Below are 22,244 nucleotides of genomic sequence, written 5' to 3'. Positions count from 1 at the left end.
GTTAATGTGACAAATTCATAACAAAGTCTTTTACTTCCTTGTTGATCTTCTGTCTAGTTGTTCTATACATTACTGAAAGTGGGGTATTGAAGTCTCCAACTATTATTGTTAAATTGTCTATTTCTTCCTTCAATTCCATCAGTTTTTACTTCATGTATTTTGGAGCTCTGTTGTTAGGTGTAGACTCACTTAGCATTATTATGTCTAATCAATATGCAATATCCTTCTTTATCCCTAGTAATTTTCTTTGCTCTTTGTCTGGCATCAATATAGCCACCCTGGCTTTCTTCTGATTAGTGTTCACATGATTTATCTTTTTCCATCCTTTTACTCTTACCTAAGTATACCATTACATCATTATATTTGAAGTGAGTTTCTTATAGACAGCATATAATAGGATCATTTAAAAATTCCATTCTAGGGGCCTGGCCCTGTGGCGTAGCGGTTAAGTGTGCGCACTCCGCTGCTGGCGGCCCGGGTTCAGATCCCAGGCACACACTGATGCACCGCTTGTCAGCCCATGCTGTGGCAGCATCCCATATAAAAAGTGGAGGAAGATGGGCACAGATGTTAGCCCAGGACCAGTCTTCCTCAGCAAAAAGAGGAGGATAGGCATGGATGTTAGCTAACATCATCCATGATGTTAGGATGTCATCCTAACATCATGGATGTTAGGGCTGATCTTCCTCACAAAAAAAAAAATAAAAATAAATAAATAATTCTATTCTAATAGTCTATGTCTAATAACTTTGTCAATTACATTTAACATAGTTATTGATATGTTTGAATTTAAGTCTACTGTTTTATTATTTGTTTTCTGTTTATTCCTTCTGTCTTTCATTCTTCTGTTTTTCCTTTCTTCTCTTCTTTTAGACTTAAACATTTTAGTATTCTATTCTAATTTATTGTTTTTTTGTATATATCTCTTCATATAGTTTTAGTGGTTGTTCTAGATTACAATATACATATTTAATTTCTCATAGCCTAATTAGAATCAGTGTTTTACCACTTCAAGCAGAATACAGAAATCTTATCACATATAAGAAATTTACCCTCTCCCCTTTATGTTGTAGTTGTCTTATGTATTCCATCTTCATGCACTGAACACACTATCAGACAATATTAATAATTTTTGCTTTCAATAGCCACATATATGTTAAAGATTTCAAAATAAAAAAATAGTCTATTGTATTTACCTAGCTATTTACCATTTCTGTTGCTCTTCCTTCATTCCTGATGTCTTAAATTTCCTCTGTCACCTGTTCTCCTCTATCTGAAGAACTTCCTTCAGCAATTCTTTTAGAGCAGATTGGCTAGCAATAAATTTTCTTCCTTTTCCTTCATCTGAGAATATTTTTTTTTTTCAGGCCTGAGGACCTTCTTGAGTATTTCTTGTAGTGGGGGTCTCGTAGCCATGAACTCCCTTAGCTTTTGTTTATCTGGGAGAGTTACTATTTCTCCATCATATTTGAAGGATATTTTTGCTGGATAGAGTATTCTTGGCTGAAAGTTTTTGTCTTTCAGTATTTTGAATATATCATTCCAGTCTCTTCTAGCCTGAAAAGTTTCTGTTGAGAAATCCACTGAGAGCCTGATGGGAGTTTCTTTGTACGTTATTTTTTGTTTTTGTCTAGCTGCCCTTAACATTGTTTCTTTGTCGTTGACCCTGGCTAGCCTTACCACTACGTGTCGTGGTGAAGGCCTTTGTCAGTTATTATATATAGGTGTCCTGTTGGCTTCGCTTACTGGTATTTCCTGCTCCTTCCCCAGATTTGGGAAATTCTCAGCTATTATTTCCTTGAATAGGCTCTCTGTTCCTCTTTCCCTCTCCTCTCCCTCAGGAATACCTATAATTCTTATGTTACATTTTCTAATAGAGTCAGATATTTCTCGGAGTCTTTCTTCATTTCTTTTTAGTCTTAGTTCTCTCTCCTCTTCCATCTGGAGTATATCTGTATTCCTATCCTCTAAAGTACTAATTCTTTCCTCCATATTGTCAGCTCTGTTCTTTAAAGATTCCAGATTCTCCTTTATCTCCTCCATTGTGTTCTTCATCTCCATCAACACTGATTGGTTTTTCTTTATGATTTCAATCTCTTTTGTGAAGAAACTCCTAATCTCATTGAATTGTTTGTCTGTGTTGTCTCGTATTTCGTTGAGTGTTTTTATGATAGCTATTTTGAAATCTCTGTCATTTAGTTTATGGATTTCTGTGTCTTCGGGGTTGATTTCTGGGTATTTGTCATTTTGTTTCTGGTCTGGTGATTTCATATATTTTTGCATTGTGGTTCCTGTGTTGGTTTTGTTTTTCCTCATCCTGGAAGTCTCTGGTTGCAATTTCCACCTGCTGCCACTGTCTGGTGGTAAAGGGCTGTGTAGTCTAAGCCCCCTGCGCTCTGCCCCGGTTTTTCTGCTGCGATCCGCAGTTTTGTTTTTTTTTTTTCCCGCTGCGATCCACAGGTCCAGTCGTTTGGTCAGGTCTGCCTTGGATCGCTAGGTCTGGTCTGGTCGGTTGAGCTGCAGAGTCCGGGTTGCGGGGAGAGGGGAGCTCTCTCTTTTGCCCTCTGGGTCCCTGACGTGGGAGGCTTCTCGTTTGCCCCTCTTTATCCGCTCTCTGGGGTGCTCAGATGTTGATGGTAGCCCTGTGGCTCCTCTGAGTCCTCTGTGTGGGAGTTTCCCACTGGCTGAGAGAGTCTGAAGAGCCACGGTTTCCCCGCCGAGGGCCGCCCCTCCCCCCTCTCTGGGAGCCGCGTGGACCGGGATCACTGATCTGATGGGGAGGGAGAGGAGTCCTCCTTACCTCTCCCCACTTCCTCCGGGGGCCCAGCACGTTCTGCTCTCAGATGTGCAACAGTGTGGATCCCTCCGCTCTAGGTTTTCACTGTCTGGGATTCCGTTGTTGGTCTGTGACTGTTGCTTTTGTTGTATCTTGTCGGGGGAAGAGTTCACGGGAAAGCTCACTCCGCCATGATGCGGACGTCACTCTCCTGAGAATATTTTTATTTCACTTTCATTACTGATGGATATTTTCGCTGGATACAGAATTTCAGTTGATGGTTCTTTTCTTTCATCACTTTAAGAATGTAGTGATGCTTCCTTCTGGCCTCTATGCTTTATCGTGAGAAATCCACTGTCATTCAAATCATTGTTCTCTGGCAGCTTTCAAGATTTTTTCTTTGTCTTTAGTTTTTAGCAGATTGATTATGATGCGTCTGAGCCTAGATTTCTTTGGATTTATCCTTTTGGGGATTTGCTGAGCCTCTATAATATATACGTTTATGTCTTTTGCCAAACATGAGAAGTTGTCAGCGATTATTTCTGAGACTCTTATGACACAAATGTTAGATGTTTTGGTATTGTTTCACAGGTCCCTGAGGCTCTGTTCACTTTTCTCCAATCTTCTTATTATCTGCGTTCAAATTGGATATTTCATTACCTATCTTCAAGTTCACTGACTCTTCACTCTGTGACCTCCATTCTGATATTAATTAAGTACACTGTATTAATTATATTTTTCAGTTCTAAAATTTCCATTTGGTTCTTCTTTATAGGTTCTATTTCTTTTCTGAGACTATGTTTCCATTTGTTTTGAGAATGCTAAGCCCTTACCTCTTGGAGCATTTTTATAATAGCTGCTATCTGCCATCATCTGGGCACTGGTGTTTTTTGATTGCCTTTTCCCAAGCAAGTTGAAATTTTCCTTGTTCTTCATATGTCAAGTAATTTGGGGTTATATTCTGGACATTTTGAATATTATGTTATGAGACTCTGTGTCTTGTTTAAATCCCATGGAGAAGGTTCATTTTTTTTTTTCTTTTTTAGCAAGCAATCAACTCAGTTGGGTTCAAGCCACAAGTTTTAACCAGGCTTTTGTGGGTCATGGTTTCAAAGTCAGTCCCACTTTTTCAATGCCTTTGCAGTGGTATTCAGATATGTCCCTGTATGGCCCACTCAGTGGCCAGTATAGGACTCGGGCCATGATCTAGCCCTTAGTTCAGTTCTCAAAGTCTTTGGTATGTGTTTAGGATGAGATACACATACACAGCTCAGGGGTGAACCTGGGAGTTCACAATATCTTTATATGGCTGCTTTCCAGAGTTCCTCCTTCTCCAGATCTTCCTGATATTTTTCAGTTCCCTGGGGCTCCTCTCTTTGGTCTTCCAGCAAGAAAGCTGGGGCTCTAGTTACCCTGCTTTGCCTTGTACTTTCCACAACTGCACCTGCACCTGCAGCCAAGCAGTGGGAGGATAGAGAGAAAAATAAACAACCGGGGTTTGCCCCACCCTCTTGGGACCACAGCTCCCCCAATTGGAGAGGAATATTACCCTCCATCAGAGTTTTAGGTGCCTGTGGGTCCTTGCTGCCATTGCAGTTGCTGCCTCTGTCATGGTGAGATTGCTTGGTGGCTAAGGCTTGAGAGAACAAAGAAAAAGAAAGGAAATTGGGGCATTTCCTCAACTCTCTCTGACTGTTAAAAGGTCTCTTTCCTGCAACTTGAGCCAGAACTAGAGGGCTGCTCTCAGAGTCTCTCTGTCTATGCTCTGGTGCCTACTTCTGAATTTCGGGCTGCCTTGAGTCCTGAGAAAGACCAGAGGACAAACAGGAGACTCACTGCTGGTTTAGTGGTACTTCTTCTCCAATGTGCCTGCTACTATTTACTTCTCAGAGTCCTTAAACAGCTGTTCCATGCATTCTGTCCAGGCTTTATAGCTGTATTCAGTGAGAGAGACAGGTGGAGTATGCTTACTCTGTGTTACCTGGAACTGCCTATTTTATCTTTAAGATTGATTTTCAAGCATACTCTATTTTAGGTTTTGTATTTAATACACATTTAGTATTTTAGGTTTTGCCTGAGAGTTAAAGGCAGAAGTAATGGAGTCTTAGGAATTTTCAATTGCAAACATGTTCTAAGAGTGCAAGAAAGTTATGGCTGACAGACTCACTTTAGCTATCAAAGTCTTGTTGACTCTGTTGAATATTCCTCATATAAGCTTTCCTAGGTATTTGTGAATATAACTTACCAGTTATCGCCACATGTAGCAGCTTTGTTAAGGGTCTGTGATACTGCAATACTTGTTAGACTATCTTTATGGTCACGAGCCTGAAATATCTCTTGACCAATCTCTCGAATATGAGTGGAAATGACCACAAAAATTCCACGCGAAAAACCAACCATGATGTAGCCATCACCATACCTATAGTAACAAAGGCAATAACACAGTAAAAAGGGAGATTAACTCTCATTGGCAATACAATAAATAAGCAAGTACATTAAAACTAAGGAATTAGAGAATATAATTTATCAAGGGCCTACGTGCCAGATAATATGCTAGGTAGTTTCACGTACTAAATCGTAGTCTGTAATCCAGAAACTGTTATATATAGAAGTGAAAATGCTACTGGCAAAAATTAAATATAATTAGTAAAGAAAAACACATGGATACCTTTCTGTAATGAGCTTTTTGTACGTACCAGCTATAGCAGACAATGTTGCCATAGCGCTGCTGAAATTCCAGATCAACTGGGCTATCTGGTTCATTCAGATTAAAAAGAAACAAAGTTTTCTTGCCAACCACTACACTTATCTGCCAGAAAAAATTAAGAGATTGTGAAATGAATCACTCAGTACTTCATGAAAAGACCAATAAGCAAATTCAAACAGCTGAACCTAATTTATGAATATAATGAGCCAAGTTTAGACATGTTTAATGTCATAATTAGTAAGGCAACAATATGACCAAAAGAAGACATTTTACTAATATATAGTCTGGGAAGGGTCCTTGGCTTTACACATATCCAATATACCCTTTGAAGTATACTAAAATAGCTGAGTGGAATAACATTTTAAAATTCTCTATACTTCTCATTAGAGTACTATGCAATATAGGACTATTAAGTGTGACATAGTTCCATTGAAACTGAATTCATATTTGGAGTATAGAGAGTCTTCCATTCTAAAAGGCCATCCTGATTTTGAACCATCCAGGATTACAGGTCCACACTCGTGTGGATAATCTAGCTTGGCTTTTTTTAATCATCACTCTTTCCCTCATTTGCAGATCACTAGTCAATGTGGCTAGACTAGTGTCCCTCTGTTACCCACACAAGACAAAACTTAACTGTTATTTTCATTGGAGACTGTAATTGTGTTGGGGAGAGGAAAGAGTGCATTACTTATTTGGGCTTATTAAGGGTGATGGATATATGTGAAAAAAGAAATATATTTTTCCTTGATTCTATGATGCTATCAATTATAAGTCACTATCAATTTAATAACAGCTTTTTAAGAAATGAAGAAACATTACTTCATTAAATGTATTCATGTTGACTGTGAAAATCATCTGGATTTTAGAATGTCAAAATGTGCATCCAAGGTACTAAAAAAATAAGAACTACAATTTCCAGAGCTCTGTTTACCCCATCTGATAGAGTGAAAATAAAAAGTCATATAGAAATCAACACTTCTGTTCATAAAGGTACCCCCACTGTTTTTGCTACCACAAGAGTGAAAAGAGCAATACCAACTGTAACAGGAAGCTATCCTCATTTGCTGTGAAACCAGGTAGCCAGCAGCAGCAAAAACAACTTTTAGGCCTGAGACTGGGGCCTACATTGGTTTAATAAGTGATGGATTATATTATTATTTTTTTTTTTTGGTGAGGAAGATCAGCCCTGAGCTAACATCCATGCTAATCCTCCTCTTTTTGCTGAGGAAGACCAGCTCTGAGCTAACATCTATTGCCAATCCTCCTCCTTTTTTTTTTTTTCCCCAAAGTCCCAGTAGACAGTTGTACATCCTTCTAGTTGCTGTATGTGGGACGCGGCCTCAGCACGGCCGGAAAAGCGGTGCGTTGGTGTGCGCCCGGGATCCGAACCCAGGCCGCCAGTAGCGGAGCACACGCACTTAACTGCTAAGCCACCGGAGCCGGCCCTGACAGATTATAATTTTTTTATCACTACAGATTCAGAGCCACCCTAGAAAAGGAAATAGTATATTCTACAAAATTATCAAAATAACTTGGGCATGGATTTGATTTAGAATTCTTACTGTGCTTTCAGCAGCAGAGGTTCGGTCATCAGTCTTCATCATGGAAAACTGCATGTTGCTGGGCTCTGATCTCACTGGAGTCTGCAGGGGTAAAAATATTATCATTATGAATAAACCCAACACTATAATTCTTTCTGAATGCTAATAAAACAGGTAACTTTCTTTCAATTTTGTTATGTGTTGGACTAATAACCTGAAAATCTCACTTCCACAAACATCTAGAAATTCTGGATGAAACAGAACATATATCTTATTAAATGGATAGGTAAGGAAAATTTCCAGGTACCATAAGCAAAGATGAAACTGAAAACCAAAGTGTGGGTAGAAACTGAACCTGCAGCCACCCAGAGCAGCTAGTAGAGGAGACAGTAAGGAGTCCATTTGACTTGGGTTGAGCTTTGGGTCAGAAAAGAGCTGAAAAACTTATTTTCAAATCAAAGACTTTCTCTTATATCCTCATTATGGTCTGAGGTTCACATTTATACTTTGAATGGTCTAGAAACTCCCTGCAGTGTTTGGCAAAAACAAATCCAAAGCTTCTTCCAAGGCTGCAAAAAATTCCCACAGATAAGCCCTGCTGAAGATGAGTTCACAATTCAAAACGACCAAAACTCACAAAGAAACAACACACCAAGAGCAAGAGTCAGCAGATCTAAAAATAGCAGAATTATCAGAGAGAGAGAGGTCATAAAATAAATACTTTTAAAATGACTAAAGAGGGGCCGGGTCCCGTGGCTTGGCGGTTAAGTGCGCGCGCTCCGCTGCTGGCGGCCCGGGTTCGGATCCCGGGCGCGCACCGACGCACTGCTTCTCCGGCCGTGCTGAGGCTGTGTCCCACATACAGCAACTAGAAGGCTGTGCAACTATGACATACAACTATCTACTGGGGCTTTGGGGGGAAAAATAAATAAATAAAATCTTTAAAAAAAAAAATAAAATGACTAAAGACATGAAAGGACTCGTAAGTATGAGAAAAGACAACACTTTTTTTTTAAAAGCCCAGGCAGATTTTAAAAGGAACTACAAATTATTTTCTAAAATAAAATGTAGAGGCATTAAAATAAAAAAAACTCAATGGGATAGACAGAAGATCAGAAAATTTAAAGAAAGAATAAGTGCACTGATTTGAGGAAATTATCCAGAAGGTTGCACAGAGTGACAAAAAGATAAACTATGAAAGAGAGATTAAGAGATATGAGAAAGTCTAACAGATGCTCCAGACGGACAGAATAGAAAGGGCAAGAGGTAATAGTCAAGAGATAATGATTAAGAATTTTCCAGAACTGATGAAAGACAGCAATCTTCAGATTCAGGAAGCAAGACAAGTCCTCAGCAGGATAAATAAAAATAAATTCACACAAGTAACACTGGAGTGGTCTGCAGAATAGCAAAGTCAAAGCAATTTAGAGAACATACCAAATGAAGCAATACTTAAAATGTATGCTTGCTTACCATATGACAACTTAAGCAGCATGTCTAATTCTGGAAGCATACTTCTTAGGAATTAGACATGGGAAATAGTTATCTTGTATGTAAGTAATGGCTGAATGGTAGTCGCTTCCTGGGATGTTATGTGCAAAAATATTCTAGGGCCACGTCTTGATTCAGTGGAGAAAAGAATGCCAATATCTACTGATGATGTCTGATATGGATACAAGAGGGAGGAGCTGTAGTAGCACTTGTACTATATAGATCTACCATTCTAATTCTAAAAGGCACCAATATAGAATGATCAAAATTATAAAGTTTATAGAAACTAGTTTTTATACTAATGTCAGATTAATCTTCCTTAAGAACCACTGTAATCATGCTATGGTTCTGCTCAACATGGTTGAGTTACTTATGTCTGCCTAATTTTCAAAGCTTTCCAGATACAGGAACGAACTTTCTTCTTCAGTCTTATTTTCTATAAATTTTCAAAGCCCAAACCTTCAGTCAAGGCCAGTCTTGAACAAGCCATGAACAAGCTGTAATAAGTTTTTCTTCTTATCTTTGCTCATGCTGCTCTGCTCTGCTTGGATTGAATGTCAGAGACTGCTACATGTCTTGCAGTATCCACTAGAACAAGTTTTAGTAGGGCACATGGTCACCTAGGTAGACTACCTTTGCAGCTTCCCTGGCAGCAGTTAGGTGTGACTATATGATTAGGCTCTAATGATATGAATGGAAATAATCAATGCATCTTACAGATCAGATCCTTTACAAATTTCTTGCACTCTACTTCTCTTTCTCCCTTCCCTGGGACTGAAATGCAGATGTGGTGCTAGCACGCTAGATTCAACCATGCAGATGAGGGCAAAACCCCCTAGAACATGGCAGAGCAGTAAGATGGAAGGAAGCTGGGACTCTACAATCTTGTGAAATGGAGATACAAAGATGACTGGCTTACCTCTCTCCGTTACATGAGAAAGAGAAAGAGGAAAAAAAAACACCCAAACTACCATATTCTTAGAGCCCTTGTAATTTTGGGTCTCTCTGTTAGAACAGTTTAGCCTCTACCCTGACTGATTCAGATCACCTTCTCTCATTTAAATATTCACAATCCAGCTTTCATTGATCTCCTCAATCTCCCAAATGCTAGAGAACTTGTAAGCTAGGCCACAAAATTTGGCAATTAATCATACCAGGCCATGTATGTTTTATCATAATTAGTTTCGCCTTCTTGAGAGTAGGGGCCTGTGGTTGGCAGCCTCTAAGATGGTCTGCAATGATCCTTACTTTCTGTTTTTTATGCTTTTGTGTAATCCCCATCCCAGCCCCCTTGAGTGTGGGCTGGACCTAATGACTCACTTCTAGAGCACAGAATATGGCAAAAATGATTTTGTGATCAGGTTATTTATTAAGAGACTGTGGCTCAAGTCTTAAATGGCTGTTCTTACTCTCTCACCAGCTACTTCGTTGTGAGGCATTCTATGGAGAGATCCATGTGGCAAGAAAATGAGGCAGGCTTCCAGTCAATAGCCAGGGAGAAACTGAGGCCCTGAGCCTAACAACCTGTCTATCAACAACCACATGAGTCAATCTGGAAACAGATTTTTCCCCAGTCAAGTCTTCAAATGAGACTGCAGCCCTGAATGATAAAATAATTGCAGCATTAAGAAAGACCTTGAAGCAGAAGCACCCAGCTAATGCACCTGGATTCTTCATCCACAAAAACTGTGAGGCAATAAATGTTTGTTGTTTTAAACTGCTGTTTTGAGGGTAATTTGTTATGCAGCAATAGATAACTAATACAGGGCCATATTTCATATTTCTTCTATAGTACATAGCACAGTGCCATACACCTAGCAGGTATTCAAAGAATGTGTTAGTCAATATTGTTCTAGCAATACTAAATCATAAATGTAGTCCAAAGTGAAATTTTCCCACCAGTGAGATTATATGGCTATTGGTAATACAAATTCCCTTAAGGAGGATCCTCTGAAGAGCTAATCAACCTTGGGAAATTTGAACAGCAGTAAAATTTAATCCTAAAATTAAATTTAATTAGGACTAGTTTGGAAGCCATTTAATATATCAGTTAAAGGTATGGGTGACTCTGAGTCCAGTTATTAACATTTATACTATAAATATACATATATAAAATAAGCTATTTCACAAATATACTGACTGTAACCACAGAGCTAATAATCCATGCTAATACTAGACAATGGGAAACGTACAAAGGAAGATATTTGCGTAAAGTATTCATATTAAAGAAAAATGCTCTAATACATAAAAAGAAAAGTTACTGATGTTTAGAATATGAAGTTATTATACACATATCTCATATAGAGATTTTCAAATTTTATAGATTAGTTTGACAAACTTTATTTTGAAGAAAAATTTGAATATATCATTCAGACCAAAGAGATATTACTGTATTACCTGTCTTATCGTGTCACCTTCCTGATTACTAACTGTAATCATTTTATCTTCACCACCTAAAGCAAGCAGATTTTCTGCATTCCAACATCCACATGTGATTCTCTTAGTATGTTTTCCTGAAAAAGAGATGATTTTTGTACAGACACATGGACTCCTCAAAAAACAAAAATCTGTGATGTCAATCTAAAGTTTAGGTAATATATCACGGAAATTAAACAGACAAGTAATTAAAAATCTCATCAAAGCAGTTAGTGACTAAGCAACCTTATTTAAAACAGTTTATTACCAGAGTGTAAACCAAGATAACCAGATATAAGGGCAATACTGTTTTCCAACTTTTCATGTGGCTATGAGCACAGGCCCTAACATAAAGATATTCCGCTCCTCAGTGAGCTCATTTGTTTACCATATAACCACACCTGTAGTGATAATGTCTTAAGAGAAGTAAATCCCAAAGCACTGAAGTTATCTTTACTATATCCAGTTTCATGGTGTGGTACTCTTGGTATAAGCCGATTCAGCATTCACAGTTTTGACTATACATGTATAACAAAAGGACATATAATGATTCATGACAATACTGAGGTGCAAATATGAATGTGCCCTAGAGAGACCTGAGTTAAGAATTGAGTCATAGCCAGTAAGTGATATAAGATAACCACTAAGTATCAGGCTTTTTCACTGAGCCACCTGCCAAAGCAAAAACTTCATTTTTGGGGAGAAATCACATGCTTGACACTGTGGGCATTTGTTGAAGGTCCTGGGATAGATATAAACCCTTGAGTCCCAAGATTAATTCTGTAATGAGAAGCAGAATGGTTAAGTATACACATTCTGAAGCCAGATTGCCTGGATTTGAATCTTGGCTCAACCACTTACTGCAAAACATTGGGTAAGTAACTTAAAATTTCTATTCCCTAGTCATATCATCCATAAATCGGGGATAAGAGTAGGACCTATTTCACAGGGCTGAGGATCAAACGAGTTAAAGTACTTTAAGAGTGCCAGGAATTCTTGAAGTGCTATACAATAAGTGTTAGCCATTTTAGCTGTTATTGGGAACAGAGACCACATTCATTTTATTCTTTGTACCCCTTATAAAACCTAATATAGTACCTATGTAGAAAGCAGGTTCTAAAGAAACAGTTGTTAAGTGAGTAGACCCTGAAGCAGGAGTGTGCCTGGTGTGTCAGGCTCAGCAAGGAGGAGAGCGTGGCTGGAGCAGAGTAAGTGAGGAGAGAAGAGCATGAGATGAGGTCAGAGAGTCTGCAGGGCCCAGTTCATGCAGGGCTTGGCTGGCCATTGTGAGGACTTTGGCTTTGACTCCAGGTGAGATGCAGAGACATTGGAGAGTTCTAAGCAGAAGACTCACTCTGGCCTTTAGGTGGAGAATATTCTACAGTGGGGCAAGAGTTGAAGCAGTGAGGCCAGTTAAGAGATTGCAGAAATTCAGGTGGAAGATGTTTGAGGCCCACACCACAGTGGTAGCAGGAGAGGAGGTGAGAACAGGCTTGATTCTGCAGATATCTGAAGGCAAATTAGATATGTTTAGAAGATTTTAGATTTAGAAAATTTTCTGGAAAATTAGATATGGAGGGTATGAGAAAGAGAAGAGTCAAGGATGATGCTAAGGTTTGGCCTGAAGATCTGAAAGGATGAAATGTCATCAATGGTGAGAGGAAAAGCTGTGGGTCAAGAGGGTTTTGGAGATATTAAATGTGAAGTGTTTACTAGACATCTCATCAGAGAAGTTAAGTAAGCAGTTGGATATATGAGTTTAGAGTCTGGAAGAGATAAATATGGGAGCTGTCAGGATATAGATAGTATTTCAAATCAGGAGACCAGAGCACAAAAGTGAAGGGAACATTCAGAGAAGAGACTGGGATATAGGAGATTTTGCTGATCACAGATTAAGTGACTTGGGTGGTACATTGGAACTGGGTGTCCAAAGAGATGGGCATTAGTAAGGAAAAAGGAGTAGATGAAGAGAGGTGGAAAGATGCAAAGACAAATTTCTTTCTATACCCAAGAAAGGGAGAAGAAAATCTCTTTTTCCTCCTTCTTCCTCTATACCTCAAGCCTCTTTTGCTTCCAGTGCTCAGAACTCAGGTTAGCCTTAACATCAATAATAACAGTTAACACGTTTAGTGTGCCTATTTACAGTGTTCTGGGCACTTTACATGTACTGACTTATTTAACTAATATTAACTCATAGTTAATAAACAATGGGAACCAAAGTTTGAACTGTTATTGGGAGGGCAATATTTAATTAAACTGTAGTAAATAAAATTTATGTACATCAGAACCATGCAAGTGAGAATTGCCTATATCTAGACTAGTTCAAGGAAACAAATCAATGCAAGATGAAGCAAGGTAAACACTGTTTACCTTAGTTACTGTAAAACACTGACAGATCATGCCACCATGTAGCAGCTACCTAAAGTGGAATGGCTTGGTTTTAGGACAGTAAGTTATTTAAAAGGAAAAAAAAGCAGAGCCACAAATCACAACCAACTCTGAGAGAGGCAGCTATATATTTAGCTAAACGACCTAATATATGTAATTAACCTGAATCTTTTCAGGCCCATTTTACACAGTTAATAACTAAGACTGAGAACAGAATCAATATTCATATTAAATACAAAGATCACATATAAAATCATGTATTTATGACAAGTACCTTACACAAAATAATGATGCGTTGACAAATTATTTTCTTATACCTCAGGTGTCAACATTTCTGGGGCCTATAATTAACTAGAAGGATATAGCTACAGATGAAGTGGGATACAAAAAAATGCCTAAATGAAGTCAAATAAACAAATTACTTTATATGGTGAAAGCTGATTTTTGTAACTCAAAATTTTTTATTTTTTAAATGAATCAATGATATTACTGTTTAGCTGCAGCACTAAAAATATCAATATTAAAGATATACATATATGTGAAAAAAATTGAAATAATTAAGTGTTCTTAATTGAAAGACACTTTCTCAAGTATTCTGTGAGCACTCATCTCCAGGGTTTAATTCCTTCGTTAGCAGTAAATTATACTTTTTCTGGCCTGGATGTAATTAAGCCCACTAGTTTCAGCATCCACCAGCACGATGCCACAATAATTGAAAAGAATCGCTATTCTTTCTTCTTGGGTATTCATAGGGCAGATGCTAAACGACCACAGATGGAAGGGATCAAAGAGACTGAACCAAGAAGGTCAAACAAGGAACAAACATCCTCTAATTATATACCCTGAAATAAACATAACTCATAGTCCACACCTAGGCTAACCTGGTGTTTGGAGAGAGTGAGGGGTCAGAATTAGGCATCTGGATATGCTCTGTCCAAGCCATCACCAAATGTTTTAGTCCATCTACTAATGTGTTGATATGCATATGAGCTATTCCATGTCCAGATGTACAATCTGGGTGAGAAAGGGGCAAATGCAAGCCACGTTATTAATGAACTGGTGTCCAAAGGCACAGGCTGACCTTAGAGCAACCTATTCTATGTACCCTGAGTAATTCTTAGTAGGCAGTGAAGAGGGCTCTTCTAGCTTAGTTAGATGGAAGGCTTGACCAGGGGAGAGTTACTACTGTAAAATCTCCCTTGCAATATCGGGGAAATCTGAGGCAGTAAAATTTACATTTATGTAAAGCATCTCAAATATTTAGCAGTGTTTTCAGCCATAACCTACCAAGGACAGGAATCTTTCGAGATGTCTGACGATTATAAATAAGCAAATTTCCTTTAACAGTTCCAACAGCCAGGGAACTTCCAACTTTTGACCAAAGAAGGAAAGACATTTGATCCCTGTAACATTAAGATATAAATTACTAAACAATTCACAATCATAACCTCGAAACAGTCCTTTAAAAAAGTACTTCATGAATAATTTTAATATCTACTTAGAAGCTGAAGTACAAAATTACAACTTAATGCCTTAGGACAAAGACTAAGTGCTAAAGACATTTTGGAGACGCTGTAAGATGATCTTTCAGTCAGTTGGACTTAACATACAAATGTGTAATGAATATAGACTTCAGTTCAGTCATGATGGAACCTCAGATTTCATAAGTGACTCATGATGAGACAGTTATTAACTTATCTACTAATGATAGTTGTAACTCTAAATGTGGTAAAAATCTTAACGGATGATGACATCTCGTGCTTTAAAAAAAGGAGGGTCCAATAATATGATATATTAAATTGGAAAAATCACTGGGAATTCATGACCTTAAAAAGGACATATCTTTACCAGCTCTGTAAAGAGCTTTTAAGAGAGGCTCTCTCAGAAGGAAAAGCACGTTTGCCTACCAACAGTTCTTACGTGCGTGCATTCTAGGACTCACAGGTTGAACATTTATACAGTTCCCCTCTAAAGCGAATCAGGACTCCTTGGAGAGCAGCTCATTTCATACATCGAGGAAAGAAATCACAATGGGTCTAAAAAAGTGGTTCTGAAAATGTGATCCCAGGACCAGCAGCATCACCTGGGAACTTTAGAAATGCCAGTTCTCAGATCCCACCTCAGTCCTACTGAGTGAGAAACTCTGGGGGTGGTGCCCAGCTATCTGTGTTTTAATAAGCTCTCCAGGTGGTTCTGACGCAGGTAAACTTTGAGAACCACTGATACACTATGCTACTGTTTTCAGAAAGCAACACTGCTTTCAGGAATATCCAGGGCGGTAATAAAAGGACAAAAGAGTAAGCTTAAATGGGCTTCCTTTGGCTAAATTAGGAGAATTTGAGCATTAAAAATTACATATTTTATTAAAATAGGTTGAGTTTGTGAAAGGCTATAAAACCATGATGATCCTTGGAAGACAAAAATTCACTTAAAATATATGAAAATTTCGTTGTAATAATAGGTGAATGAAGTGATGGATTCCAACGCCTTGCAACAGGAGGCCTTGGTCAGTTACACTGTCTAGTTGGAGATCTGAGAGGCATATTCTCATGGCTGCCACACCTACTTAAACAGATACAGAAAAATACACATTTATCTTTGATAAAATATATACTTAACAGAAGAAACTTAGCAGCCTGGTATAGTAATACCTGTTTACTTATTAAAATTAATCCTGTTTTGGAGTCTGCTTCTCAGAAAACATGAGTAAAAAGAATTGTGAGTGAGCTAAATAGTACCAGAGAGAAGAGAAACTGTATGACAAGAACAAGGTCTGATCAGCAACAGTGGTCACACATATTAAGAGCAGTGTAACATTAGTCTATCCAAATAGTTTATCATTTACTAACAGTCACACAACAACCAACTAGAAAGAGGGTTAAATAGTGTGTTCCAAGAAGCTCAAGAAACCAAATGTCTGCAAAAGAAGAGCCAACTAAACAGATTCCATCTCTCTTCTCTTGGGGGATAAGGCCTCCAGAAGGCCCTACAAATTACAATAAGGTACTAAGGCGCATAGGTTTCAATAATGCTAACTGATCAGGCCAATGTATAATAATCACATGTATTTCTGGCAAAGCAAAACTTAAAGAATACATTATTCTAGAGAGATGCACCTGACTACAAAAAAATGCAACCTATGTGAAAGGAACAGGCTTAAAAAAGTTTTGCTGATATGACAATTGAAGATCAATTAGGAAAGAGGCTGAGTAGGATGACTAGTGCTCAGGTCTGAATGGTCTTGGGAGAAGCAACCATGTCCCATGATTCAACCAAGAATCAACTGGTTGATGAACGAGATGTCGTATTTAGTTTTCTCTGGAAAGATTGCTGTATCCCAGGTGCATAACTGCTGTAAGCCTAGGTAGAATCAGGGTAAGTACCACTTAATCCTAAGAAGGCATAAAAATACATCCAGTAAAAATGAAGAAATAAATTCAACCTATTGTGTTAATATAATAATTTAAGAGAGTTAAATGGCATCAAAGAACAACTATATTTGAGTATGCTTTGTGTACTATTTAACACGTGTGAAGTGCTCAAAAGAATTCTGATTAAATTTGTAAATGGAATTTAAATTGTTTAAAGGAAATTTAATTAAGTTTGAAAACAATATATTTAAGAAAAATTGATATTCAAAATTTTGTTTATTAACTACTTAGTATCACAGATTGACCATTAAATAAAAAACAAATAGTAGTGAGTATACCTTTGTGTAAAGAAAAGTTCTTTAGACATTAAATATTAACATCAATGCTAAAATACCCTTGATTTTACCTTAATGATAATTACAACAACATCTACTATTCACTCAGTTCTTAATTTCATGCCTGGCCATGACATACAGTTAAACATCACAACAGCTCTGAGATGATGTGAGGAAATGGATCTGCAGGAAGACAGACAAAGGGAGGCAGAGATATACCAGTTCAAAACACGTGGGGTTAATTATGCATTTTTCTCTGGGTGAGGATGTGGCCTCACTGATGCTGAATTTGGTTCAAGCACCAGTACTTGATGTTTATAAACATTCTGTTGAATGGAAGCACAGAGAGTATAGAAAATCTGCCTGGAGGGCCAGCCCCGTGGCTTGGCGGTTAAGTCCGCACGCTCTGCTACTGGAGGCCCGGGTTCGGATCCCAGGCGCACACCGACACACCGCTTCTCCAGCCATGCTGAGGCCGTGTCCCACATACAGCAACTAGAAGGATGTGCAACTATGACATACAACTATCTACTGGGGCTTTGGGGAAGAAAAAAAGGAGGAAGATTGGCAATTGATGTTAGCTCAGAGCTGGTCTTCCTCAGCAAAAAGAGGAGGATTAGCATGGATGTTAGCTCAGGGCTGATCTTCCTCACACACACACACAAAAAATCTGCCTGGAAAGTGATGTATACCCAAGGTGTAAAACGACAGAGCAAGAAATGAAGCTTCTCAGACCTAGCAAGACTTTACGTTGGGCAGACACCACCACCTGTAGATGTAGGCCTCACGCGTCACTTTGGAGGGTCAAAGGAAACTGTGCCAATGTTATGTTTGGGCTTGTTCTGCATGGCCACCTTGCTTCCTCTGGTTCGGTCATACCTTGCTAAATAAACTGGAAACATATAGTCTAATCTTATGATATGTGTGTGATCTCTTCCTGCTCACCCATGGGTCACATGATGCCATGAGGCAGATATTACTATACCCATTTCATAAAGATGAAAAAATTGAGGTTTAGACTGAGGTTAAGCAACTTGTCCAAGGTCAAAACTGCAAAGTTTTAGTTGTAAATACTCAGAAATTTTTCTTTTCCATATGGTAAAATGGCTTCTATTTTAGCAGAGATCTGTAATTTATTCCATCTACTCAGAATTTTTTTTCCACTTGGGAACTGCCCCACCCTTCACCCTACTCTTCACCTGGTGCGATTATCAATTCTATGGCCCTGCCTACCCTACTCAGAGACCTTTTGAGGAACCGAGTGGATGCTGGTGATGTGACAGGGGCATGCTCTTTTCTCCATCATAACTTGCTGTGGAGAATGATATAAGCCAATAGCTGCCAGTAGCCATGGAGAGTGTCTGACTTAGAATGAAGTCAACACAGAGAAAGGAAGAGCCAAGAGATGGAGACAGAGTCTTGATTGCATCATTAGAACCCCTAGACCCAGTCATGCCTGCAGCCATCTCCAGATTTTCCCATATATGTTTTGTCTCATTTTTGGACTTTTTATTCTGTTCCACCAAAAGCAACTTTTTTAGAAGCTATTTATATTTTACAATTATAACAATTTTATTCTAATAAATTGGAAAAATCAATACAATTATATATAACAATAAGAAAAGAACTTTTTTAATAAGAAAATAACTCATCTTTATAATGAAAGTAGTAAGTATTGTTAGCATCAAATCTACAAATAATCATATTTCTAAGTGAAGATTTAAAAAATAAAAAAGTTATCCTTACCTCATGCCACTGTCTAACTGGCTAGTTTTATTTGTGTTGGCATCCCATAGATAAATGCAACTAGATTTCTCAGCAATCACTGCTAGGATGTCTCCATCTTTATCCCAATCCATCGCAACACAGTTACTTTTAAAAAAGAGAGCAAAACATCATTATACATTTTTTTAAAGTAGGGGAAAGAAATTTAAATACTCACCTATTTGTGATTGTGGTCTATAATAAGACCAATCAGTCTATTTTGAACAGGTTGTAAACTTTCTAAAGTGAGAAATACAACTCACTATTCACTGCTTGGATAATACTAACTTAAATTTTTTGTCGTTGGTGAGGGGATGGAAAAAATTTAAATTCTATTCTAAATATCATTTTCATACATATATATTAAATATAATTATACCTGAGGAGTTACCAGATATTCTTGGATCCTATAAAGAACATGGCCTGTTGGTAAAACAAACTCATTAAGCACCTCTACAAATGAATCACATCTGGAATCAAGAGGTAACTTGTATGATCAAGTTTTGAAAGGTTATTTCAAATTTACAGACAGAAAAAGAAAGTATTGATAAGAAATGATGTTACATCTAGATAAATTGTGTATAAAACAATTGTGTATAAAACAGATTGTAGGATTGCAAACAATGTGAAGATTGAATTCTGAACTAGTAAGAAAGAAATGTTATTTTCATTTTATACGTTAATGGAATAAGAAGAATGATTCAGTTTAGATGACAAAATGGTTATAAATAGAAAATCCTCTATTTAATATGTTTCTTACTGTTTAAAGTTATTCCAAAATGTTCATTATAATTTGAAAACTTCTTCGAGGATTAACCTTTTCTTCTCCGATGTTATTTTTCATTTTGAGACTCTTTGTTCTTTCGTACTGGCTAAGCCATACTCAGATTTACATTTAAGACAACTGGAGTTGTCTTAAAATAAAATAACTGGAGTTATTTTATCCTTCAAACTCTTAAAATACGTTTTGGGGGGCCGGCCTGGTGGCACAAGTGGTTGAGTGCACTTGCTCTGCTGTGGCAGCCCGGGGTTCGCCGATTCGGAGGCCAGGCACGCACTGACGCATAACTTGTCAAGCCATGGTGTGGCGGCGTCCCATATAAAGTGGAGGAAGATGGGCACGGATGTTAGCCCAGGGCCAGTCTTCCTCAGCAAAAAAAGAGGAGGATTGGCAATGTTAGCTCAGGGCCGATCTTCCTCACAACAATATATATATATGTATGTTTTGGGATCTTAATTTTCCTTTCAGAGATTTTGGGAGTATGGAAGAGGGAAGCTTTCCAACTGTTGATAAAATCATCTGGCAATTAAAGTTAATGTATAATGGTATTTTATTTATTTGGCGATCCTTTGTCAGTCGAATTCAACTATGATGAATACAGCAAAAGAATTCAGAAGTAAAAAAATAAGGCCATTGTGTAACCAAAATAGATGTCACAGAGATCATGCAATAAATCTCATACAATTTACCCACAGAAGTGTTTTACTCGGTGCCTTATTTTATTTTAGACATAATTATAACTACCTTGACCTCTGTTTCCCAGAATATAGAAATCAGAAGCAACAATTAAGAGAGCAATGGGAAGGGCCGGCCCAGTAGCGTAGCGGTTAACTTCGCGCGTTCCGCTTCCACGGCCCGGGGTTTGCTGGTTTGGATCCTGGGTGCAGACCTACTCACCACTCATCAAGCCATGCTGAGGCAGTGTCCCACATAGAAGAACAAGAAGGACCTACAACTAGGATATACAACTATGTACTGGGGCTTTGGTGAGAAAAAAGAAAAAGAGGAAGATTGACAACAGATGTTAGCTCAGGGCCAATCTCCCTCCCCACCCCCCCCACCCCCCAAAAAAAGAGAGAGAGAGAGCGCAATGGGAAATGCCAAAATGGTGGCATCTGGTGGATCGGGGCAGAGCAGGAGGTGGGAAAGGCTGTCAGAGACTGAGAGAAGTAAAACAACCTGATTTGCAGAGATGGTGACAATAAACTACAGAAAGCAGACATGAATTGAAAAAGCACGGCAGCATATGACCATTTAGGTGAGGGATTCTGCATATCTTAAGCACTGAGACTATCAATAAAATAACTAATACACGTAATGATTTCACTGAATCATTAAAAATGCTTATGTTTAGAGTAATCTAGAACAATTTCCTGAAAATTGATAAAGTCAAGTCTGTTCTTTGAGAAGTATGTGGAAAGTATTTTCCAACAATTTATTAGAGAGGAAATACTACAGTGATACAGGGTTATCTGCCTATACTCACACTAAGGCTTGTTTATAATTAAATAAGAATTCTTTCATATGGACTCATAATCCTACCTTAAAGCTTCCCTTCGAATGTATGGGTGTTTATAAACATAAACACTAACTCATATGCTATATATCTATATATTTAATTAACTACTTATGGTATAAAAAAATAAATCCCTTTGCAAATGGAGAAAGCCAAAGAGGAGATACAGGTTATACATAAGTTATACAATTCTATTTGATTATAGTTTTAAGACAGTATTTTTTTATCTTTTAGGAAACAAAGCTTGAAAAAGTTTTTGATATACCTCTGTACTTACCCAGGTAAGTTAATTTCACTTCTTTTTTGACCATGGCGATCAAAGATTTTCACAATATGATCAGCTCTAAAAGCAATTGGAACACAAAGATATGATTTAAATGTTTCTTTTTATTTATCTATGTATGTAAAAAAATTTAAACTGCCATCCAAGTGGCTTCAGTATAGAATCATGATAGTTTCATAATTTCTATCTAAAAAATTATCAGCAGGGAAAAAGAGCTATGAGCTGTGATGTTAATGGAGATGAATATATTGCTTTTGCCACCATACAACCACCACACAAGAACTTTACTGAATAGATGCTACGGTTATGTGGGCATACAACCATTTGGAGTCAGGATAATGTACCTAAAGCATTCACTGCTTCTTACCCTGTTACTGCAAGGTAGTTTCCTGATGTTTTTTGCCAGGTAAACTGTATTGGTGTGCCAAGCCAAGTCTTTTCTAGCAGTGAGAAAACACGCTAAAAAATAAACACAATTTTTATATTTTCAAAACATACAATTAAGAGTTGGTCAGAAAAGATGTCAAAACGATCATGAAAATAGTAGGATTCAGAACAGTGAAGGCTTATGTTAGAGCTTATCCAAAAGAAGTCAACAATGTAACAAACAAAACGACTAATCAGTCTACCAACCAATCAACCAACCAACCACAAACTGGCTGGTAAAGTCTGGACCTCAACATATAGGAGAGTGTTTATTATAAAATGTTTTTGCTTTTGAATGGTTTTGAATATTAATTTTATAAAAATGTATAATTTGGGGCCGGCCCCGTGGCTTAGCAGTTAAGTGCACACACTCTGCTACTGGCGACCTGGGTTCAGATCCTGGGTGCGCACCGATGCACTGCTTCTCCGGCCATGCTGAGTCTGCGT

The 22,244-nt window shown here is 38.0% G+C and overlaps 1 protein-coding gene across 4 annotated transcripts in view; it reads right to left on the bottom strand.

Moving 5' to 3' along the window:
* WDR19 (WD repeat domain 19) overlaps positions 1 to 21,824 on the bottom strand; it is a 92,396-nt gene extending 70,572 nt beyond the window's left edge. For 2 of the 4 annotated variants that reach the window (XM_058546893.1, XM_058546895.1), the window contains exons 1-7: positions 21,366 to 21,425; positions 18,774 to 18,899; positions 14,609 to 14,724; positions 10,916 to 11,031; positions 7,049 to 7,129; positions 5,473 to 5,585; positions 5,022 to 5,195 (exon numbers count right to left, since the gene is read on the bottom strand). In XM_058546893.1, the coding sequence (XP_058402876.1) occupies positions 5,022 to 5,195; positions 5,473 to 5,585; positions 7,049 to 7,129; positions 10,916 to 11,031; positions 14,609 to 14,724; positions 18,774 to 18,886 (713 nt within the window). In that variant the 5' untranslated portion in view covers positions 18,887 to 18,899; positions 21,366 to 21,425. Of the gene's footprint in view, positions 1 to 5,021; positions 5,196 to 5,472; positions 5,586 to 7,048; positions 7,130 to 10,915; positions 11,032 to 14,608; positions 14,725 to 18,773; positions 18,900 to 21,365; positions 21,432 to 21,738 lie in introns of those variants that run through there. The other 2 variants (XM_058546897.1, XM_058546894.1) reach the window with 2 other exon arrangements.
* Positions 21,825 to 22,244: the final 420 nt, after the last annotated feature.

Source organism: Diceros bicornis, chromosome 8 (assembly GCF_020826845.1).
Source record: "Diceros bicornis minor isolate mBicDic1 chromosome 8, mDicBic1.mat.cur, whole genome shotgun sequence".
In the NCBI taxonomy this organism is placed as follows: domain Eukaryota; kingdom Metazoa; phylum Chordata; class Mammalia; order Perissodactyla; family Rhinocerotidae; genus Diceros; species Diceros bicornis.
Note: the sequence above shows the minus strand (reverse complement) of the source record. Positions and strands in the feature narration are given on the sequence as shown.